General features: G+C 39.6%; 1 protein-coding gene across 5 annotated transcripts; it reads right to left on the reverse strand.

Moving 5' to 3' along the window:
• Positions 1-605: 605 nt before the first annotated feature.
• Positions 606-23,549, reverse strand: scml2 (Scm polycomb group protein like 2). Of its 5 annotated transcripts, none has more exons than XM_069525787.1 (15): positions 23,509-23,549; positions 19,330-19,400; positions 18,996-19,064; positions 18,322-18,392; positions 17,615-17,849; positions 17,058-17,146; positions 16,345-16,588; positions 6,378-6,697; positions 5,922-6,054; positions 5,599-5,805; positions 4,452-4,625; positions 4,117-4,332; positions 3,292-3,342; positions 2,986-3,137; positions 606-2,461 (listed from the first exon to the last, which is right to left on the reverse strand). In XM_069525787.1, the coding sequence occupies exons 1-15, from the start codon at positions 23,532-23,534 to the stop codon at positions 2,336-2,338; spliced, it is 2,184 nt and encodes a 727-aa protein (XP_069381888.1). In that variant the 5' UTR covers positions 23,535-23,549; the 3' UTR covers positions 606-2,335. The 5 variants fall into 5 exon arrangements, with proteins under 5 accessions (XP_069381888.1, XP_069381887.1, XP_069381891.1 ...); XM_069525786.1 differs by having other exon boundaries at positions 2,986-3,140; XM_069525790.1 differs by lacking the exon at positions 3,292-3,342 and having other exon boundaries at positions 5,922-6,051.
• Positions 23,550-25,024: the final 1,475 nt, after the last annotated feature.

Raw genomic sequence — 25,024 nt, forward strand, 5'->3', positions numbered from 1 at the left:
AATTATCTCTCAGAAGAACTTAAAAAAAAAACTCTGTGAAGTGTGACAATTTCCAGCATTAAAATAATATTAGGAAAATACATGAATATACATTATTCTAAAGTGCTTTTTTACATATAATTTATCTTATAAAAATAATCAATTTATAATAGATCAATTTATTTCTTTTTTCTTCATATAAGGCCCACTAGTCAAATTCAAATCAATTAAGCTGTACCAACCGATAGCCATCATCAAGATCCACATATTATTTACAAAAAACTGTGAAAACGTAAAAAGAAAGTGACAGAAAAATGTTTCCTGCATCTGCTCCATGATCCAGAGCCACACCCAAATTGTATGGGTTCTTCCCTGACCCATACTACGTGCTTTGACTAAGTTTTTTGATAATCTGTTCAGCAGTTTTTGTGTAATCCTGCTTACAAACAGACCAATAAACGATTTGTTTGTAAGTGATTTGCAACCGCTAATCACTTACTAAGATCGCTAAGATCGATTACAAGGAGACATTTCTTTGTTTTATGGCATCACAAATGAAAAAGGTTGGGAACCAGTGGACTATAACTGCTGCGCAGGCCTTTACTCAGAGTTCTCAAACACTGAGGGGATGTTAACAAATGTTTAATTGTGTGAACACATATCAAACATTTAACAAACAGTAAACTTACAGTAAAAATGTTGTATATATATATTTATGAATATATACACACATGAAATGCTGCGGGTCGAAAGATGACAAAGCATAAAAATATACACACTTGATTATTGTGCAGTCGCATGAACACAAACTGCTAATGATGTAAAACATATTCTAAGAATCAACCCCTACTAAAACCTGAGTTTAACATTAAAGCAAGATGGTTTCAAGTGTGGACTTGGCACCACGACAGGAGAGCAGACCTGTGAAATGCAGCTACAACAAACATGATTTGGTTTGAAAAATGGTTCTGAAATGTTCAGAAAATCAGTATTTCTGCCGCTGACAACAGATAAATACTTTGAGAAGTGTGAATAATTACTGGGACACAACGTAGCCCTGTAACTAGTTATTTGACGGTGCACACAAAAACTATTTCAGGCAGAAAAAAATGATTACACTTTAGTTTTATACAGGTTGATACACTTTGTTACAGTACAAAATGATATCAAAAAACAACCTTTTGGCTTGGCTTTATACAAAACAGGTTGTCCATCCTTTACTCTTTCAGGAAAACTTGACACAGCCTCATCTTTATGTCAAAACACTTACAGTATTCCAGTCATTGTACATGGGTGTGTTTGTCTGTCAAAGCATAATACAATCGTCAGTGCTCAAGCTGAAACCGTCCGACTTGACCGTCTTCCAGCACGTGACAAATAAAAGAGAAGGCATCTCTTCAGTAACAGATTTCCTTCCTTCGCTGCAGAATCACAACCGATGAAAGGTTTTCCTTTGAAGTAAAATATGCACAGTTTAAATAAACAGAGGTGCAAAGAGCTCACTTCGGATCTCAAAAACAGCTGAGTCATTTGAGAACGACTTCAGGGAACAAGACGTCTTCTCTAGAATAAAAACCTTCAACACTTCTTCAGAGCTGAGCCCTCCTGTTTTTAGTACCTGTTGGTTATGACTCTGGACTGCATACATTCACTGACTTGCATAAATTAAATCTGACTGTAACAGAGACCGATGTTGAGCGTCGTTTAAAATGATGCAGTGAGACGTTCACTGACAGTACCTGAACTATGTCTTTTACAGTCTCCAGTGCAGAGCAGGGAAACAATACAGTGACAACAACGTGTGTGTGCGTCCTTTACAGTGGCAATGTAGAGGTAACTTAACTAATAAATTATGGCCTCCAGTTCATAATAAGGCAAAAAACATGAACTAATGCACTAATGTTATCTGTGGTCAGATGAACTGATACTACTTATGTGTTGTGTATCCGTCTTAATGTGAAAGGTGTTTCCATTAATAAAGATTGTTCCGCTCATAGCTACAGAAATGACTATTGTTAATTACTGTTATTACTTTATGCAATTATTTTATTTCTTAAGATGCGAGGTTGGTATGATTTTTCAAAGATATCAAAGCTGTAATCTTTGTGGATTTATTTGTTTACTTGGCCAAAAACTAGTTAAATCCGTTCATAAAATACCCAGCATGTGTAAATCCTTGACTCTCTGCAGTCAGCTTAAATCCCCAAATTTATAAAAAGTCCAGAGGACGTGAGCTTGGCGTCCTCAGCGGTGGCTTCGGCCTGGTTAAGGTGGATGTTCGCTGCATTTCGTCCCTGCAGAATAATGCATGTCTGTGTGTTTGGTTGCCAGTGAGAGAAGAACAAGTCTTTATCGCCTATTGTTTGGTCTGTTTCAGCTTCTCGATGTGATGACAGAGTTTGAGCGCCGGGCCAAGCTTCAGTCCCATGTACTTCATGATGACATCACTGCGCAGCAGCATCAGAGCCTTGCCATCAATCTCCTATAAAAAGGGGGGGGGGGGGCACGCTGTCACTTCACAAACACTTCTTAATGGCATTTCCATCAAAATGTCGATGACCAGGTTTGAATCATACTCTGAATGTAAAGATGGAAGACATGACGGCTGCTAAAAGATGAAGCCAAAGCATCTTGATCGCCCCCTAGTGGCTGGCTCTACTGTTGGTTATAAATCCTGCCTCCTCCATGTTAATGGATGAGACATGAGCTAAACTAAAGAGTCAAAGTAAACTTTAAATTAATTTTAATTTTAGGTAGTTCTTACCCATGTAGCAAACTTTTTTGGTCCACATCTGGGCATTACTACCGCAGCTCCACCCCCCTAATCACTATACCATCCAGACTCTGCCTCCAAATATTAAAGACAGCTGCATTTTTATTTGGGATATTTCAGCTTCCGTTCTGCATAATGGGAGACTCTTGGTCCGACTTTATGTGCAGCCTATGGTTTAATTTGACGATCATTAAACAAGACAAAGAAAAGGTTCCCATGACGGAAATACTCACATGTTTCCTAAACAGTTCGATGTGCGGGCCCAGAGTGTGGGGATCCGCCTCCTGGACGAACCTTATGACATCATCAACAGACCAGGAAGAAGCGTTGTTCCCTGAACCTTCCTTGTCCGGTTTCAAGTGGTCTGGTCCTGTTGTTGAGCTCGCTGCTTAAGATTGTGAGGACGAGAGAAAAGAAAAGGATATAAATCAAATCGAACCTTTTACTAAACATTAAAGCGTGTGGCCATTTTTTCATCTGTGTTACAGATTGTGAAATACTGGTCACCTTCACATTGAACCGCAGCCCTTCTCACTTACTTGAATGAGGGAAGTGTATTTCTGCAGTTGGGGACTCCTCTAAACGAAATTCTGTTGTGTAAAAAAATAAATATATAATCTGCAATCAGGCAAAGCACTCTATTGGCCAATCCAGTAGCAGATAATTAGACTCCATTGGAATTATTTTTATTTTATTACATGACGAACCCTTCAGAGTTGTAAAACCCGGTCGATTATCCATCTAGTCATTTCACGAATCTCTCTCTGTCTGTATGTGGCTCACATATCTCCAGAACAGTTCATCTTATCGGCTTCACACTTGGCGTATGTTTTGTGAACGGCCCAACGAAGTGCAGTGTTGAATTTGGTGCGATTTGGAAATGTGATACATTCAGTATTTATCCACTTTGAATAAATAGGCGACTCTGTAGCCGCAACGGCTGGAACTCATTGAGGAAAGTGACGTTGATCGGCTGTCGGTCTTTACTTGTGGTGGCTCAATTACAACAGGTCACTTTTACAGTTTGAGAATGAAATCTGAAACTAGAGTCACCGCAGGTCAAACCAACAGCCCATTTAAAAACAGGCAGGTTTAGAACAGGCACTGCAGTAGTGGAGAACAAACACGTGCAACACCATGCAGTCACCTGGAGTTTTATCAGCCTTATGTCAGAATTTCTGGTTAGTACATTATACTTGTGGGCAGGCAGCATGGCTACCAAAAGATTATGGAGATTTATTTATATGTTTTTGTTGTTTGTATGTTTCTTTGTATTGCTAACATTTGAACTTAAATATGGTGTGTGTGTGTGTGTGTGTGTGTGTGTGTGTGTGTGTGTGTGTGTGTGTGTGTGTGTTTCCTACCCTCCACTCTTCTGTGTGTGCACATCGGGCCAAGTTCAGCCGGGTTGGAGCTGACGCGTCGAAGTGGCGGCGGTGTGTGGGTGTGTCCAGGGTAATATGGCCGCTCCTTCTTGGTTGCTCTGTAGTCTGATGCGGCGTGAATGGAGCGGTTGCTGGGGACGGGATCCGTCATCGACTCGTCTTTGCGCAGGCCGTTTTCAGCGTGGGTCGGCGGTTCTGTTTCAAGAGAGGATGAGACAGAGTTAAAGACATCGAGAGCAGTGGGTGGTGGTAGTGACTCATTTCATAATTTCCCTCAAAGAAACCAGAAGAATAAAATGGAGAGTCACCCTGACCTGATTTGGTCTTGTTGTAGAAGCGTGTGTTGTTGTTGAAGGGGCTGAACGGCTGTGAGCTGAACAGACTGTCGCTCTCCAGATGTTGGCACATGTTCTCCAGGAAGCGCAGCACTGATGATGCACTGGAGACGGAGGGCAGCTTCACGTAGCGGATACCGTGCTCTGACCGCACTGGAGGAGAGGGGGGGCAGGACATAAACACAAATTAGTCTGAATGCTGTATGTACACACACACACACACACACACAAACACACACACAGCATACATTCAAAGTGAAAGAAAAGCAGCAGATGGTTTAGGGTGAGCACCCTCCCCTCTATAATCACAATTTTCACCCAATCCCAGACTCTGCACATCACACACCTACCCAAGCCAAGCTTGCACAAATCCACAAATTAAAACCCCCTCCCCAACCCAACCCCACCCATAACTTTCCCAATATGGCCCCCCAAGGGAGACCCAATCCCTGAATCCCAAACCAGGTTAGACGCACATGTCACTTCTGATTACAGGAACAGTGCATGCATCAGCTGCTGCCACAGGCACTGTCTTTTCTTCCTCTTCTCTTTCTCTCACACACACACACACACACACACACACACACACACACACACACACACACACACACACACACACACACACACACACACACACAGGACAGTGAGTTCAAATCAATTTCACCAGACTACTTGACATTTCAGACATTTGAGAACAGTTCAACATTTTGGCAAATAAGCTAATGAGAAGATTGATTAGCAAATATGAGCAGCTGATTATCTTAGATTAGCATAAATACTGAAAACAGAGGGACAGCTAGCCAGGCTCTGTCTTCATATAGAAAAATTGTCCCAATTCTAAGGCCCATTCATTTCGTTTCCTGAGTTGATCCAGTTACAGGCACCTGAGCCAAGACTCCAGGAAGTCAAGAAGTAATCCAATATTTTGATTTTAACATTTCGACATTTGTCAGAAAGAAAAATTTGATAGAATATGTTAATGAGCTTTAAATCCTAAGAAGTTTCTCAAGAAAAATGATTCCAGCTTCACAAACGTTAGAATCTGCTCCTCCTCTGCATCTGTATCACTTCATATTGAATACATTTGGTTTCTTCCAGAGATAAAATACTTGTTTCCTGTGTTTACCTCTGATGACCTCTCCTCCTGTGTGGGACTGGCTCTGCAGGAATGACAGCAGCACAGACGGCTGGTATGTACAGTCCACGCAGGCCTGAACCGCTTGCTGAAGCACGGCATTGACTGGAGCTGGGCCGAAGTGATCCGGCAGCTGCTGCACCAGTTTTCGGTCGAGGTTCGGGCCGTAGTCACCGTGCTTGTTCACGTAGACACAAACTAGGACATCGTACAGAGAGAGAAGCATCAGCAAAGAAGCAAAGACTTTTCAAACGATTTGAGTTGAAGTGTTGAATCCATGAGAACACGAGTGCACATTGAAGCCTCTGATTTACCTGTGCAAACTACATTTGAGCTGTTGCTATGGTTGTTGTTGTCGGCTGAGGCGTGGCTGGAGCTCAGTCTGGTCTCTGGAGGCGGAGCTGTGACTGATGACGACCCCAGGGATTGCACCACCCGAGGCTTCTTCTGGTGCAAAAAACAAACAAACCCTCTCTCATTACTCTCTGTAACCTACAAAGGCAGTTAGTTAATGATTTATCAAGAGGTGCACATTAACTCTTTCACCACTTTTCACCAAATGCTCTGTAGCACAAAACAAAGCTGGTCTCCTCTGTACATTTCCATCATGTATAAACATCCACAAAAGCTCCCCCCTTCTTTTCTTGAAAAGTTCACCTCTGATCTCGTCTCCTCTTTATCAAAATGATTTCTGCCATGATGCATAAAGTACAAAATGACAGGGTCGCTGGCCCGCAGCATAACAGATCACTACTCCTCTGACATCTCACCTTGTTCCTTGGCTTGGGCCCTCTCTTCTTGTGTGGTCTGGGGGCCAGTTGAGTCTCAGAGCTCGTCCTGGCAGGGCTCTGCGGTGCTCCATTTACTGCTGCCGCTGCCGCCGCAGCCTCGGCCGCCGCCTTCAACAAAGCAATAGTCTGGGATTTGGGACGGCGACCTCGGACTCCTTTTCGAACGGGGAGGGGTGGCAAGGGGTTGGGGAGTCGGTACGAGGTCTGCATGGAGGAGGAGGAGGTGAACGAGGACCGACGTGTTGTAAAGGAGGCAGAGGTGGAAGAAACAGGGGCAAGGAGTGCTCCAGGGAGGGTAACTGTAAAAATAGGACAAAGGAGGGAGAAAGAGAGGGAGAGATAAATAATATATAGTTTTTCTTCCTGTATTTTCCTGCATTTAAAATAATAAGAGAGAAAGATGACGTGAGAATCAACAGGCACCAAACAATATGTAACATTTCATTCTCACACCTAAGGGACAGTATTTAAGGGGTTTGTCCAGTGTTTACTTTTTCTTTTTTTTTTTAAATGATAAAGACATTTGAGAAGAAAGAAGTAACACAGAGGAGAATGATTCACTGGCCCTGCAGAAGAGATTTGTGGATTGTGAGATTGGCAGCTCCTTTGTATCAAACCCCTCCCTGCACCGAAATCAGAGTCAAAAGTCACGAGCCCCCAGAGACCTGCCTGCTCGAGAATTCATCAAACCCTCAGCTTCCAGCAACACAACAGAAACACTAGTTATGATGATCCGATTTAAACCTTTTCTCAAACAGCAAGATATTGGATCCTTGGGCCTGATTCCCAATAAACCTACAATATGAATATTAAATGTAATTTCTTACATCAGTATCAGACATTCTGCTCTGTCTTGTTCATGATTTCAAACACCAAGCACTTTGAGTGGCCAAGACAAGAAAATCATATGAATAGACTGTACCTGAGCGTTTTAAATCTTTGGTTGAACTGAACTGAATGTATTTTGTTAGTCAGGGTTTCGATGTTTATGTGAATAATCAATAGAAACTTATAATATAGATAAAAGTAATATATTCTTTGATTTGGATCTGCACCAAACTCATAAATATCAGTTACATGTCCTTTTTTTTTTTATAATCAAGATCCATGAATTATTCTCTGAGAAATCAACAAACATGCTGAAAAAGTGAAAAAAAAATCCTGGATCTGTCCCCTGATTTAGATCCGAACCAACATGTAGCGTTTTTTACTTGAGTCATGTCCCACCCATGCAGAAAATGTCAAGGAAGTCGGTCGAGTACTTTTTCGCGGAACTAACCAACAAGACAAAGGCATACCCTCATTGCGGAGGTAAAGAAATCTAGCAACCCTACATGAAGGCACTGTTCTGATTCCAGATAACCTCCAACTTAAAGACTTGGCTCTGGAAATTAAGAGGATTCTAAAATGTCAATCAGCTTAAGGATTCAAATGTAAAGAAAGTGAAAATAAAGTGTGAAAAGGAAATACCCATTGTTCAGAAGAAAGAAAAAATAAATCACAAAGCAGTGGCCCCACCATGCTGCCGCTGTCTTCATTAGCCTGAGCGTGACTCTGTGATACCATCACACAATCATCATGGGGAATGTGTGAAAGACGGTGAACGGAAATAAGAGAGAGAAAGGGTGGAAAAGAGAAAGATAACCATCTCCTATTTCAATACAAATGTATTGGCTGGGTGAGAGCATGTGGAAACTCTCAAGGGCCCGGGAGCTTTCATTAGAGCCTCCTTCACAGAGGCGATGTGGAGCGACTATGGAAGGTTTACAGTATTCTCCGAGGGCCGGCCGGGGCACCCTAAAAGCTGCTTAATTGGGAAATGAGTGAAAATGGGCGTAGAATAGAGCAGTGTTTTGTTTCAGAGGACGAGAGTTCATTTTCTCACCAGGAGCAGTCACACAAAGCATGCTCACAGAGGAGCGGCAGCACCAACCTGCCTGCACACTGACACACTTATTCACACTGAGCTGGAAGCCATAAGCTCTACAAAGGCAGATCAAAATTTGTTTGCAGGGTACCAATCAGTATCAGTGGGTTTTAACGCACCCAGGGAATCTGAGTCAGGGGCCTCTTTGATCTGCTCCTGTTGTAAAGAGGAAAATCTAATCCCTTCACATTATGTGACAGCAACATGCACCATTTCCACCTCACTGATAAATGTCATATTCCACCATATATTAGTTTAGCATCACTTCAATGTAAAAAACACTAATCACTTCTGAATTTTAACTTCCAAAGAAGAGCTGCTTATGAACTAATTTTATTCCACACTGTCCGACTTATATTCTGCATGAGCTTTATTGAAGTTATATGATGTCGACACAGGGTGACTTATTTAAGACTAGAACGTTGTGTTTCTTAATGGATGCACCATTTCTTCAACTGGAACTATTTAAAATGTGTTGTTTGTCGTTTTATACACTGTTTCCCCTGAAATACAGCCTCACAATTGGTAGCTATGGAAACTTTCTCCTTGTGAGTCTCAATAAAAGCTGAATGTTCAACTGTAATTCACTAAATGTGAGGATAGATTATGAAACTTAACTCTAACCATCAGGGTCAGGAAAGAACTTTTTGGCGTGGATCTGGATCTGGAGTACCGGTCCAGGATTTATTTTTCTACTTTACTTTCTTTAACATTGCAAATAATACATTTTCATTGATTTCTCAGAGAATAAGTCTTGATCTTGATGAAAAAAGGTGTTTAGGGGACTGATTGTGTGTGCAATTTGGTGCAGATCCAATACTGAATTTAAATGTGGTTTCATTAGAGACCAAAGTTTTCAAATTGCTTCTTTCTTCTGGACCAGCCAAAATAATTACGTAAATGTAAAATGACACAGAACAGAGAAAAGCAGCAAATCAAAGCTAGAATCAGAAAAAGTCTGGTATCTTTGCTCAAACAATTATTTACTTAATCATCAAAACACAGAAACATGATTTGCACAATAGAGTAAAACATGTGGATAACTTTGTATAAATCTACATCATTCATATAAACTGCAAACTTTATATGAATGATTCGATTTTCCCCCCAGAAAAGCTCAAAAACGGGAGTAAGGAATCCAGCATGCAACAAAACAAAGACATATGGTACTGATCATGACGATATAATTCCAACTCGACCCAATGACCTGCGTAAGCCACAGCCCGAGGAAACGTGTGTGTGTGTGTGCGTGTGTGCGTGCGTGCGTGCGTGTGTCACTGTGCGTGATATGAGTGTGTGTGTGTGTGTTATGCACGCATGAGAACGGGGTCATAGAGAAGTGTGTCTGCAGTCTGGGGGTGATGGGGGAGGGGCACCACAGAGTTGCCTCTCATCTAATTACACCCCCCAACACACACACATATATACATACACACACACACCCCTACATGGTGAGCAGCCTCAATGGAAACCGTCCACACACACACACAGGATGTTCTTTGAGAAGATCTAAAGCAGTATGACACTCATGAACTGCAGATTCAGGTGTGTGTGTGTGTGTGTGATTGCACACTAGATAACAGAGGAGGGAAGTGACTTAAACAGCTTCAGGCCACAGAGTAAAACCACAACAATAGTCCCTGCGCAAATTCTCAAGCCTTAAAGCACATACACACAACAAACTAAATAAAGTCCCGGCTGTGACTCGTGTGAACGTTGAACATCACTTGACAGATGCATTAAATTAGTGTAGTGAAAATATTTGATATCCACTTATCCTCTCCTGAGTCTTGAGCAAACTAATTCCCAAAGCTTTACACACAAAAATCACATGATCAAAAACACATGCAGCCCTGAACTTCATTACCGCAGAGAATACTGTGAGTTCTTCAGTCTCTCTGAGTGGCCACTGGTCTCTTTACAGTGAATCTGAATAAATGCAAGTGAATCTACAAAAACAAAGAAACAATGATTTGCAGTCAGCGAGGAGGAGGTGGCTGCACTACGAACAACTAAAGCATGTTTATCCCTCACTTTACTTTTTCTTGCTTTACCGAGACAATAAAATTTACTTTTTGTATAAAATGTTAAAAGTACCAAACATAAACAAACTAGTTTTAAGACATGACAACTTCCTGAATTGACAACTTGACTTAATGGACTTGAGTATGTGCAGTTTTCACTCATTATGATTCTATACATTATAGAATATAAAAAGGACCTTTAATATAGTCTCATGAAACATGTTGTTGCAGCATTAATGTGCCTCCACTTCATTTCACTGAATCTGCACAACTAATCATGAAACATTCTTTGAAACACAAAACATAAGAATAAACATAAACATAGAATAGAAGAACTTTTTTTGCATTTATCTAAAAAACTTTACAAAATATGAACTCACCAGGAAATCCCCTGCAAAAAAAAGCAGAACTTGACGGCTACTGTGTTGTCTTTTGCAGTAGTAGAAGTAGAAGCAGCGGTGGTGGTGATAGTAAAGCCTGGAACAATACAAGTCACTCAGTACAGTTGCTTCCTGGTTCTCTCTTGGCTGCAACTCTTTCTGCTTTAGATTTGTTTTTCTCTCGACCTCTCTCTCTTCCTAAATTTAAAATGCTCTCTTCCTCTATGCTTAATTTTCTGCCCCTCGATCTTCTGCCTCTTCCTTCTCTGTTCTGCCGGCAGTAGTCCACAACAAAGCCCACGCTTCTGCTTCTGCTGCTGCCGCTGGTTGAAGCATGCAAAGCTTCCCTTCCAATGAATGAGCAGGAGAAGGAGGAGGAGGAAGAGGAGGAGGAGGGTGTGTGTTTGGATTTGCATAGAGGCTGGGGTAGAGTGAGGGAGGAGTGGGTGGGTGGGTGGGTGGTTGTGGTGAGGAAGGAGTGAGGAGAGGGGGGGGGGGGTGCAGCCCTTTATTCATGTTATCTGTAGGCCATATCGACAGTCTACATCAGTCACCTGCTTCTCAGCAAGTCTCTCAGGGAGGGGGGAGATGACACAGGGGGGAGAGAGGGGTGAACGGTGGGGGCTCCAATAGCGGATGGGGGATGGGTAGAAGGAAGACGGGTTGGTGTGTGTATGTGGGGGGGGGGGGGGGTAAAAGGTTAAACTGGATCTGAAGAGTTCCTGATTGAAACGGGTGAAAGGGGCAAAACTCCTGGAGTTGGCGCACACAGAAGCCAGCTTTCTCTCAACACTCTCTCTCTCCCTCTCTCTCATGGCCCAGAGGGACCCCCCCCACTCGGTTGTAACCCTATAGCCCACTGAGACATTCCCCCTGATGAGAGATGGCCAGGTCCCGCGTCAGGAAACAGTGGCATGGTCGGATGTCACCCCGGCTCTGGAACAATGTGGAGCAGAGCAGCCGGAGGAAGTGGGCCTGGGAAAAGTCCCTTCAACTTAAATCTGCTTCTAAACGGACAAACGGAGCGTTAACCATGCAGGTTCAAGAAAGAAAAGTCTTTCTTTGACATGTCTCTTAAAGGGATTTAGCTTTTGGACATCCTCTCATGTTTATATCTTGTGTCAAAGATTTAGTCTCTATGTTGAGTGTTCTTTGTTTGTATTTAGTATGTTTTTCTGTGTTAGTAAAACTGCTTTCAGACAGATATTTTCCTGAAAATGTCCAAGAGGGTCTGTATGTGTGAACCTATCTGTGCGACTGAGATCCTCCTGACAATCTGAGCACTTTCTTTGGCTGAACAAAAAAAAACTGGAGAATCTCCGCAGTTTCCAAAATGTGAGAGATCCAAAGAAAACACACATTTCTGTGTCAGTTGCTCCAGACTTTCTCCGGGTTTTCTCATGCTAGTCCCCGTGTAAAAACTCTGGAAAGGTTTGGAGTGAGCCCGTGTTAGAATACAGCAGGATGTTGTGAGGAGAATCCAGAGCGAACGAGTGGACGTGTCAATGACGTTTCTAACATGTGACGGAAGCAAAATTGAAAAAAAGAAAACAAATATCTCAGGATGAAAATGAAGAGCAATAGAAGACGCAGAAGAAGATATTAACTTGGAAAGATGACAAGATTTAAGAGCTTTTGGTGATAAGTGCTGATGCTGGTGTTATTTGTCGCTTCTTATATTTTATATTTGAGACTTCTGCACTGCTGCCCAACTTGACCAGGACTTTCTGGCAAATGGCAAACTGCATCTCAATGGGACTTTCATGGTTAAATAAAACATTTAATTGAGTTATTTGACTTTCACACCAGGACCTTGAGTGTGAGTTTGATTTGTTAATTCACTGTAAATATGAAAGAAGGTTGATTTTGCAATAAAATAAAATCTGAGTATACAGCAAAAGGCTGCAATACATTTATCAACTTGTTTTTTTTAAAGGATCACACTGTGATAATGTTTTGTTTGATACCTTCGGCCTGTATTAAAATCCATTACTAGTGTTTCTGTCTATATTAATCAAGAAAATTAAATACGTCTACAAAGTCATTTTTGTCCGAATATAAATTATAAACTGACAAAATACGTGTTATTTTGCCTGAATTAGATAAAATATACAGCTTCTGTTTCTGAGACATGGTGTTCTTCATACATTATTCAAAAAGGATTATCCTGCATTTTGACCCAGTTTTAACAAAGACATCACACAAAAATACAAATTAAAATATATACTATAAATAAAAAATATTTTGCATGATGATTCTTGCACAAACTGTACAAAAAGCAGAATAATTAGAAATCCTCTGAAGCTTCTTACAAAAAATACGTATTGGTTCGCAACAGGATAAATCTGATGAAAGCTAATTAGAAATTTTAAATGTAGTGGTAATTACAGAGCTGCTTCTCTCGTATGCAGAGCTAATTAACGCTCATTAACACCTCAACCCAGCCCTACTTATTCACTTACATGCACACAAACATCGCTGTCTGGTAATTTACATGATCCTCTCCTCCACGTCTGTTTCTCTCCAAACGGCGCTCGCACACATTGAAAGCACAGACTGTAGCTTAAATACATGTGTGAGTGCATCTGTTGCACAGAGCTGTCTCATTCTGTGTTGTACTGAACTGCCACAAACTCTGGAATTGTTTCCAAACCAGGTCAGACCATTAAAATGTGTTAACCCTCGAGGAGAAGTACAAGTAACAATAAAAAACTTCCAGTAGTGAAAAAGATGTCATGGCCTGTAGCAGAGCTGAGCTGCTGTGGACATTTATTTTACCTAAGCTGCTTTATAACAAGCACAGGACTCTGGATATTCTTCTGAAATTATCCGTAGGGGCTGAATGCCAGATCACAAATGTCAGAGTCAGTTGCTACAGACATTCTCCAGAGTTTTTTCTGCCGGCCGCTGAGTAAAAGCTGCAAGAATGCCTGAATGAGCCCGTGTGAGAACACAGCAGGAACAAGAAAATTCACAACTTTTCTGACACGAGATGGACGCAGAAGTGAAAAAGCAAAAAGAATACAAATGTCTCAGGATGAAAACAGAAGATGCTGACGAAGACATCAACTTGGAAAGACAACAACATTCAAGAGCTTTTGGTGATAAGGTCCGATATGTCACGTCCTGCCTCCTACGTGCTGCAGACGTTCTTCATATGTGAAAGGCAAAGTCAGGAGAGAGTCCAGACCTCACTGTCCAGACATGTTATGACAGACGTGCAACTGCTGTCATCCATCAACTGAGAGGAGGAAACCCAAACACACACATACACTCACACACACAAGTTTACGCAGCTATCCTTGTTAGGCATTAACTTCCATTCATTCTGAACAGCCTTGCCAAAACCTTATCCCTAATTCATGACCAAGTCATACCTAACCTTAACCTAACCACAGTCTTACTGTTAAGTATAACCAAGGCCTTAGAAATGATTCGTCTCATTAGGAGAAGGCTTTGGTCCCCATCAGGTTTCCTGACAAGAACTGTGCAAGGTCTAAAGAGATAACAAAACCTTAACCATCACAACTAAATGTATAACTCTAACCTAAACCTGATTCTAACCCAAAAATCTTCACCCTCAAACAACCCTTTGAAAAAGTGAGGACCAGCCGGAAATATCCTCACTCTGTAAGGTCTGTGCTAAAAATGGTCCTCACAAATATACAAGGTCCAGTACATGCACAGAGACAGCCTGGGTTACTCAGAGCCACATGCTCCCTGACCAGTGACAGGGTGAAGAGGAGGAATCTGCTGGAGTTCATGTGACATTAACAGCAAACAAGAGGACAATTGCTATTTATTACACCAGCTTAACTTTATCAACACCACAAACGTCAGAATCTAATGACTCTTTTTGAAAGATAGCAAATGTCTAAATATTTGCCAAAGAAACTAAACAGCTTCACCTTCAACATTTAGCTTCAGCTTTCGGGGAAACTCATGTGACGACGTGCTCCTGGAACTGTGGAGTGTAATTACAACATAATTACATCCAGATTGATAATTAATAGTTCAGATGTGCCTGCACGAAACAATATCAACTGAAGCTCTAATTTCTGCAGACACAGGAAGTGTTTTGTCTTTGGGGTTCAGGGGTAAAAGAAACAAACCAACCTGGAACAAGATCGGTAGCCAGTGGAGTTTATACCGCCTCGGCCCAACGGTCCTCATCAAATTTAACACACCCATAGATCAGTGGTTCCCGAAATTCGAGTAAATCTGTTCACTAGTTCTGGAGAAATCTTGCTTGAAACAAACCAACATACAAACCAACAAACTCATGGGTGAAAACATAATTTCCTTGGCAGAGATAAAAATCAGGAGGATATAAAAACACACAAAAGAAAGAGGCTTCAGACAAATGTGCACTTCCATTATCTGTTCTTAATATTTCACCCACTCAGTATCTGGGATTTTTGTTCTGCTCCTATTGTCAAATTTTTTGAAGAAACCAAATTGAGCCAAGAGCAGCTCAAAACATCACACGTTCAGAAACCGGATTAATATTTGAGTCACAATCCCACCAGCAAAACCACTGCGATGAATCAAACACGTTCAAGTTTCTAAACAGCTTCTGATCCTGTGATGATGCAACAGACACATCCGAATCTGTGCGTGTGCTGCCCTCTAGTGGTTAAAACCAGATAATCTCCTTTCAGTATCAGCGACACAGTTCTACAATCGGAACAACAATAATTTATTATTGACCTAAATGAGCAGAGTCTGATGAAGAAAATTATTTAAAAATAATAATAAAAATGTGTGGGAGTGACCAATGCTCTGAATCTTATATCAACCTTGGTCTCAGTCAATAAGCACATGAGCTGGAATATGATTTTATAGAAATGACACTATGTTAAACATAATCAATTTGCAAGTTATAATATTAATTCATTCATTCACAATTATCAAAGGGACTATTTATGAAATAAATATAGAATTATATATAAAACCGTAATGGAATTACAGCTAGAAGAGAATAATCTTTTATTTATCTCGATGATAGACTCTATAGCTTCTGCTTTCATTCCTTTTGGAAATAAAATGACTATATAAAGATTGACGACATGACTGCTGACGCAAAAGTGTCTCCACCTGGTGGCTGGCTGCAATATAGGTCATAAACTCAGACTCCATGTTAACAGACAGGACATGGATCACAGATAAATAAAGTGATTTTTCTTTTTTTTTTAAATACAGCTTCTGTCACTGTAGTTAGTTCTTACTACACTGTTCAATTTTTTGTTTCTATTAAAACAGGATGAAATCTGACAGCTGACAATGAGTCGCGATTGGTCGAGACGGTGTATTAGTAGGACCATGATTCTGAAGCTCCATCCTTCAATCACAACTGTACAGACTCTGGCTCTAAATATATATATATACGGGAGGAAGTGGAGGTGCCCTGTCCATCTTCACATACAGTCCATGGTCTGAATGCATATTTGTGCATGATAAATTATATTATCTAACCTGTGGTATCAGCATTAGCACTATCATCTGTTTTTCTTTACACACAAAACTGCTCCTATCAAGTGGAACTCACAATCTCCATGAGTCACAAACAAACTGCATTTTTACACAAAGCAATAAACAATCACAGAAGCACTCACAGAAGTTTCCAGGCGGCTGTAGGCTGTGCTTTGTCAGAGAACACCAGCCGACGGGGAAGATGTCTCTGGAGTCGAAGGGGCACCAGTAGTCGAAGGCGCCTCGCCAGCCGTCAAACATGACGAAAATCTCCTGACCTCTGACCTCCCCCACTGTGGCAGGACAAATCAGGTAGGGGTTCTTCCTGTCCACCGCCTCCAGCTTCATACCAGGCTGGAAGTAGTTTTTAACAGGGCTGGCTGGATCCTGCACACACAAATATATGTGTTCGTATAAACACGCAAATACATAAAGTATGTTCACAGCATCTCTGTGAGATAATTAGCAGTGCAAAAGAACATTTGAAACCATTAATATTTAATTCATTTTATGCTTTTTTTGCAGTATTAAATGTATTTAATTGCACAGTGTCTTAACAATATATTGTGATTCTTGAGTGGCCCCCCCTGTGTGTCTGTGCCAGTTACTGCAGTAATTACAGAAAAAACATTTAAAGTTTTTTTGTGTTTTTGACGTTAATTTAAAAAAATCTTATTTATTGATTAGATTTTGTTGAATGATTTGCTTTTCTAATTTATTCTTCATTAAATAATGGATCCTTGGAATAGAAATGTTTTGTTTTTCAAAGAACCTGATTTTTGCGAAACACAACTTCATGACATTGTTCAATTTTTTTTCAGGATCAAAACAAAAATATATTGGCCTTGGTTGTTACCTTCTTAAAAGCAGAGGCAGGGGCCATCTCTGCTCCGCTCAGCGTCCGCAGCAGAAACATTGGCCACGAGGAGGCGTTCATCCTGAAACCTGTGTCAAAACAGCTCTGTTCAAACTGAGGTACCTTCTCTTTCATATTTCTGTGAGTTATTTCACTGTGGCCAAATAAAATCTATTTCAGTGTGTTAATACTGGATTTCTGTAACAGTAGAGGTTTCACAGATCCATAAATTCCAACTTGTTTCTCCTCATTTCCATCATTCTTTTCACTTCTTTTTCACTCTCCCTGCATCTTCTAATCAGCTGACTGCTGCTGCAGTTTACAATCATCCAATCAGATGTTGCCATGATCTCAATAAGCCAATCGTGTCATTAATGCCAAACTGAATGAAAAAAATAAATACATAAATAAAATAAAATTTAACTTTGAATCTGTTCTCCTCTCTGTCGTCTGTCCCCTCCCCCCCAAGTCGCCTCCAGGCCCAACAACCAATGTCCCGGTCAATCAACAAAAAAGCCCAAACTGAAACAATGGCATGTCAATACACTGATCCTCACCCAGCGGGGGCTGCAGCATGTCTCCGTTCCTCTCACAGGTTCCTATTGGTTGGATGTCTGAGGAGTCGATCAGCCGCCAGAAGTCATTGGTGTTGTCGCTGCCATCAAGCCGCAGACGTAGACGAGTACCCATCATGCCCATCACCGTCGCAATGCACACCGAGTTAGAGTTGCGAGGGTCCCGCGCCTCGAGTTTCATACCTGCTTTGAAGTCGTTGGAGGGGGGGAGTCTGGACTGCACAGGAACAAAAGAGACCCCCAGGTGAGATGACGACTCATCAGTGAGCGCAATGAGTCTTCAAATTCATTAACAGTTAATAAAGGAAGAGGTTATCAGTTTTCTTCAGCTCTGTTATTCTCAACAGGTCCCACATAAACCCAACAATTGTGTGTCTGTGGTCCTGAGCCCATTTAAGCCGCCTGCAAAAATAAAATCTTTCAAAATGACCCAAACAACAACTATTCAGTAAAAGTAAAGTAAGATAGTTTTCAGGTGTTTGTCTGTAGGTGCAACATGATCGGTCACTGATGTGTTTTAATGTTTTTTGGACAATAATGGAGCTGAGTGATGAAGAGAAATAAAAATGTTTTATCATTTATTGTTGGTCCAAACTTCCACTGCATGTCCACGACAGACTGTATTTAACAAAACAGAATAAAGAAACGGTACGAGAAATGAATTAAACGGAACGTTACAGATCAGCTACCTGTTTGAAGCATGTAGGTGAAGCTGCAACGGAGGATGTTTGTCTCAGATAATCTTCCCAGCTGAACGGTTCTGGCAAATAAACAACAGAAACAAACCACAGATTAGTGAAAGAAAGTGTGAAAGAAAGAACAGTAGTGATGAGAATGGACTGACCTTAACAAATCTGAGCTTTTCACTAGAAAACTATCAGGCTTGAGAAACACTTTTATTTATACAACTTAAGTGAATCAATATAGTGATCGCAAATAAATTCCTACCTCTGCCAATGAGCTTATGTTTTCAGCCTAATGAGTTTGTTAGTTTTTCAACAGGAATATTAATAAAAAAAACATTGCAATTTGGTGCAGCTTGATTGAATTCAAGGGGACTGTTGGGGGCCAGTTTGGATGTAAAATAAATTGCTGAGAGGAAAATGACAATTTGATGCTTGTTTATGCGGCAGTTGCAAAAGCTGGAGGTTTATAAGAAACGCATAAACATTCGTAAAAGAGTTTGTGAAAGCTTGTGTAAACCCATCCCAGAGTTTACTTTCACAGCCCACTGATCACTGCTGATGCAAGTACTGACACAAAACTGGGTGAATAAAAAAACCCTATTAACTTAAAAAGTTCTGAATCATTAATAAAAGGATGAGCAATGAAAAGAAATAAGCCAGAAATGAAAACTGCCAACCGTTAGATTTGTCGAGGGCAGAGCCTGCTGTGATGCTGCTCCTCCTCTCCTTCTTCTCCTCTTTTTGATCTGAAATCAAAACCGTGATTGAAGCGCTCATCAGAGTTTGGGAGTTTCAGACATGCAGACTTTAATTACTGTGAGAATGAAGCCATTAAACCAGCGACTGTAACAGTTCTGAGTCAAAGAAAAATGAACGTCCAGCATACCAAACAGCAAAAACTCAAATTACATGCTAGGGAAACACCAGGGAGCTTTTTTTGTGTGAAGCCTGTTAATATGAGAATCTAGTCGTAAGTGCAACAGGACGACCGGCAGCTTTGTGGAGACCTACCTCTGTGTGGAGTTCGGCCCATGACGACCAGAGTCAAACGAGCTGCTGCAGAGGAGGTGAAGTCAGACTGACTGCAACAGAGACAGATAAAAAAAAACTTTATCCAGAATATTCACAAAATGCCAGGATGCACTGCTCTAATGTAGCCTTCTGTGCACACTGAATATCCTGGGGAATATCTTTTTCTATTTATTTTTATTATAATTGTTAATTATATGGTGCATTTTATATTTTTGGATAATTATATTTTTCATTATTATATTGTGTTAATGCATTTTAAAGCTATTTGGCTTGTTGTTGAGATGTACTCTGCAAAGTAATGGACATTTTTTAAATTTGGTTTATTATTTGTTTTGTATTATTTGTTGTATTATTATATGTGATTTTATGCAAATGCTGCTATTATTACTATTATTATTAGTATTATTACTATTATTATTACTAATATTATTACTATTATTATTAGTATTATTACTATTATTATTACTATTATTATTACTAATATTATTACTATTATTATTAGTATTATTACTATTATTATTACTATTATTATTACTATTATTATTACTATTATTATTACTATTATTATCGTATGTATTCTGGTGACCTGCCCAGGGTTTACCTCACCTCTTGCCCAATGTCTGCTGGGATTGGCTCCAGTTGAGGAGTATGGGTGGATAGATTGATGGATGGATGATTTTTTTTTTCTTTGGAAAGTTGCAGACTTCTTAAAAAAGTGAATGAAAAAATATTAACAATGGACTGATCCAGTTAACAAGTCATGTCTGAGTGGCCATTTAGAAAACGTATTCTTTTGTTCTAAACACTGAGTGACACGTTGCTTCATCACCATGAAAACAGGCTGTAGTTTGTTTTAAGTCAATCGCACATTCACAGGCCTGCAGCAGTAAATATCCAGCACCAAGTGTGTATCAAGACATGGCTGAAAAAGCTGTAGTCGAGCTCCATGTGTCTAACATCAACAATAGATAGATAGATTATTAGTCTGCATTATATAGGAGCTGATGTGTCTATGGAACAGAGGCGCAAATGGATATGTAAGTCAGAAAGTAATGACTAACGTAACAGTTCTTGTCTTCTTGTCTTGTCGATTAGTTAACTATAAGTAAAACAGTATAAGATTCTTTAAGACAAACACAAACATAGTCTCACAACCAAAGTCCATTTTCCATTTTAACACAATAATATTACAATGAAGTACTGATTCACTGTGCGTTTGCTTCAGGTTTCATTCTGTAATTGTCATATAGGAGGTCAGTTATTAGAGTTTTTCTGATTGTATCATGAAATCTAATCTGTTATTCTCAACTTCCATCTAAAGAGATAATATTTCTACAATTTGTGAAACTTCAAATCCTCATTATTTACAACTGGTGCTTTAGAACCTAATAACAACATCTACTTCTATAACCCCACGACACATAATCATCCTACAGCATGAACACCAACAACATGTGCTGATGTAAGTGGATTTAAAAATAAAAGCTCCATGTGTTGACCACATGAACTCCTCTGGACAAAATGTTTGAGTTAGCAGCTCTGCTACATTTACCCCTGATGCACTGTAACAACAACTCATCAAATAAAAGTGTTACCCAAGTGTTTATGCTGAAAATCTGTCACAAAGATCTAGATCAGGTTTGCAAAAGCTCTCAGCATAGTCCCACAGCCGACACAGGGCGTTCATAGCGCGGGTCAAAATGAAGCAGGGACAGTCCACGACAGCAGAGCATCAAAAAAAAAGTGATCCAGTCCAAATGAAATCCCAAAGGTTAAAATCTCTCCAGAGGCCAAACAATGTGTCCTTTACTTAGGATTAAAAAATGTTAGCATCTGCAATGCATTGTGGTTGTTCCTCCCTCTGAAGACCCTTCTGTCTCTGCAGCGGATCCCATTGAGTGGCAAGGAGCCATAAAGATTCCAAGCTGCCATAAAAAGCCATTAAGACGTGTGGATGTGGGACATCTGCTGGATCACATGAAAAGGATTCCTGCTCTGCAGCTCGCTCTGCTTCAGACTGCTTCAGTGTTTGCACTGTCTGTCTGTCTGCCTCACTCAAGAGGGTCAGACAAAACCGCCCCGAAGACCAGGAAGCACTTAACTTTTACAACCGCCATTTCCACTTAGGCCGCCACTGATCTGGGATTAGTGTAATGTTCACAAACCTGAAAAGTGACCCCGGACCTGTTTCAGGAGCCGCTCTAACTGTTGTTTGATATGAGGAGCTGTCAAAGGTTCCAGTTAAAAAAGGTTCTTATATTAGAATATAGGCAAATATCTATACCTTGCACAAAAATGTTCCCTGATAGCAAAAAAACAGTGCAAAGGTTTAAGCTGCATTACAAAGCATTTTACTTTTTTTATGTTTGTTGCTCACACAAATATAATTTCATTGTGTTTCTTCACATAAAATAGAAACATTTTCCAGTGACACCAGAGCTACAAGTAAATTAATTATCAATGTATTAAACAGTCAATTACCTTTACAAGAAGTTTAAATAAGTTAAAAGTTTGTTAAATTGTGTAAAAGTTCACAAAGAATACAAAAATATTAAATTCATAAATTTGATTAGTAGTATTTATTAAAATTACCATCGATGAATTTTCCAGTGATGGTATTAGATAAATTGTTCCACTTTATATGTTAACAAAATAAAACTAAGATAAATTTATATGAAATTAAATAATATTTCCATCATGTAGATTTAACACCCACAGGACAAGTACTTACATAGATTCTGTGGATGTTTTTCTGCAAATAAATATGATTTTAACTTCGAATGTTTCTCCACTTAAAAATAAATCTAATCTGAAGAACAATAAAAAGATCAAAACAACCAGAAATAAACTTTACTCTGTTTTCATCATGATCTTCAGCTCTTCTAACTTGTAAGAGCTGCAACTAATCACTATTTTCAACACTGTATAATCTGATAATAATTGTATTTATTAACTTTATCATTTATGTCATGAAATGCTGAAAATGTCAAAAGCTTAGTTCAAGAGTCTTTATTCTTTTATCTAAAATGCCACATACAGGTTTTGCTGCAGTTAAATTGCGATGCCTTCCTGCTCGTCTTTCTTATATTTGACAGTAAAACTAAATATTTTTTGGTTTCAAACTTTTTCTGAATGATTGTAAAGATATTTCATAGACAAAAACATACAAACAACTGAGATCCTGCAGCTTGATGATATCAATACTTGTCACCTGAAAAATAACAAAATCATTCATCAGATTTACCTAATTCAAATTTTAGAAGTTTGAGCCAGCGCATGTCGAGATTTTTTTTTCTTAACTAATAATCAACTGTTACAATATTCAATAAATCCTCCAATAGTTTCAATCCATTATTTTAAATTAGGGCTTGGTGATAAAACAGTATAACCAGCAGTGTAATTTCTATCACAATAACAACGATTCTATTGATACAATGCTTCTCCACTGTGCAGCAGAGTAAAAGGAGATTTAACACCCTGAGGTTTGTAAAATGTTTTGCTGTTTATCAAGTGTCTCTCAATTCCCCACAACTGAGAACCTGCAGCTTGATGATGTCTGAAAATAATCATTTATCAAATTTACAGTGAGATAAACAGAGAAGCAGCAAATCACAACATTTTAGAAGTTAGAGCCAGCACATGTTTAGATGTGTTTGCTTCATAAATAATTGAAATGATAATTGACTGTTGGAATAATTAATAAATCAAGCATTAGTGCTGCTGAGGGGTGTGAGCTGATGCAGGGCGTCACCTCCAGGATCACTTAAGATGTTATTTCATCAATATACAGCCTCGATATTAAATTATTTATCTTATCTATATTTGAAACGCTTTACATCAAACCTATGAGGGGCCAGGAAGCATCGATGAGAGCCTTCCTCAGTTGAGTGTCTGACTGGGGGAAAGAAAAAGAGGCTGAACAAGCAGAAAATAACATTGAATGTGAGGGAAAGTGCGTGACGCATTTTGGTTTGGGTTACGGTCACGTTTAGTGGGCGGGACGGTGCTGATTATTCACTATAAACACCGCTAATGTTCCATCACAACAACAACAACAACAACAACGCGATGCTATACAAGGCAGCAGGAATGAAAAGGTCTCCTCTCAGTGTAAACAGCCAGTAAACAGAGGATCTGCAGAGGAGCCACAGTGCGCACCAGGCTGGATAAACACGCTGTGCCATCTATCCCTGCACCGTGCGCTCTCATGGCAGCAGGAGCACGTCCGCTCCATTCTCAATTCTCACCGCAGCCTGCAAAGCAAACGCGAGGGTATCGAACGTTAGGGTGAAAAGAACCAGACATGAGTGGTACCAACCGTGCGAGCAGCAGATCCCTCACTTTCTATCAGATGCAAGCCGCCATGTTCGCTGCAGCTCCGCGCATGTCCACCACGCAGTGCTGTAATTCATATTTTTCCACTGGAGGAAAACACACACACACACACATACACACACACACACACACACACACACACACACACTCACTACCACTCACTCACTCACATCACTGAGGCAGATGAATTAATTAATGAGCAGGATGTAGTGTCCGGTTGTGGTTTGATGTTAAACTGCACGTCACGTGGGAACAGAACATCTGAAGCTTCCTGTTCCTCCTGCAGGAGAAGCTGGTGCCACACGAATAAAGACATGGCACAAAGGTGCAGGATCAATGATGCAAGCAAAACGGTTTTCATCACAATAACAGAAGTTCGATATATATTGATCTGTTGCTATCTGTGTAGCACAGTGACAGCTTCACATTTGTAAAATGATTTTGCTGTTTATCAAGTGAGAGTAAAAAAAACAGAGAAAAAGCTGCAAATTACCTCATTTTAGAAGTTTGAGTTTCATAAATAACTTAAATAATAATCGACTGAACAATCATCATTAAATCAATCAATCGTTTCTATCAATTACTTTAAATCAAGGCTGGGCAATAAAATATATCAGTAATTATTGCAATTCAATTTTCATTAAATTAATATGATATATATTGATATATTGATATAATGCGTATCCATTGTGTAAGCACATTGAGGAGGTGCAACACATAACTGATCAACCTCAGGTTGGTCAAATGTTTTGTTCTTTACCAAGTGGAACATGTATCGTCATAATTATCAACGGTTGTGAACTATGTTTTTTCTCAGTATATATATTTTTTTACTTTTTCAATAATTAATAAATCAATCATTTCAATGCATCACTTTGATTACTGGCTTGGTGATAAAACTGTTTTAATAATTACCTCAATATAATTTTCATCAAAATAAAAAAAGTTCAATGTACATGATATGTTGATTCGATCCATTGTGTAAGCACACTGAGGAAATATACAACATTATTGATCAACCTCAGATTTGTTATATGTTTTTGTTGTAAACCAAGTGTTTGTCATTCTCTGCTCATAAAGAAGTTTTAAACCACAACCTTCAACCTGTAAGAAAAAATCTGTCGTAAACGCAATAATAATTTGTAACATTGATCAAATGTGACATTTATCTTGATAATTGTGATAAATAGGGTCATCAAGGTTTATTTCCATGTAGGTAAACACACACACAGAATTTGCTGTAAGGTCGTAGTGCAACCATTAATACACATAAAAAATATAAAACATTATAAACACTAAAAACTAAGATATTAGCAATATAAAAGGTAGATATTCACAA

Source organism: Paralichthys olivaceus, chromosome 1 (genome assembly GCF_024713975.1).
Source record: "Paralichthys olivaceus isolate ysfri-2021 chromosome 1, ASM2471397v2, whole genome shotgun sequence".
Classification (NCBI taxonomy): Eukaryota; Metazoa; Chordata; class Actinopteri; order Pleuronectiformes; family Paralichthyidae; genus Paralichthys; species Paralichthys olivaceus.

Excerpts from the sequence above, each read along its gene's own strand:
- scml2 (XM_069525786.1), bottom strand. The coding sequence starts at position 23,534 with ATGGCACAGCGTGTTTATCCAGCCTG. Across the intron at positions 18,393-18,995 it reads TGCCCTCGACAAATCTAACG|AACCGTTCAGCTGGGAAGAT; the intron begins GTTGGCAGTTTT and ends TTTATTTGCCAG. Across the intron at positions 6,698-16,344 it reads ACAGCCGCCTGGAAACTTCT|TTACCCTCCCTGGAGCACTC; the intron begins GTGAGTGCTTCT and ends CTATTTTTACAG.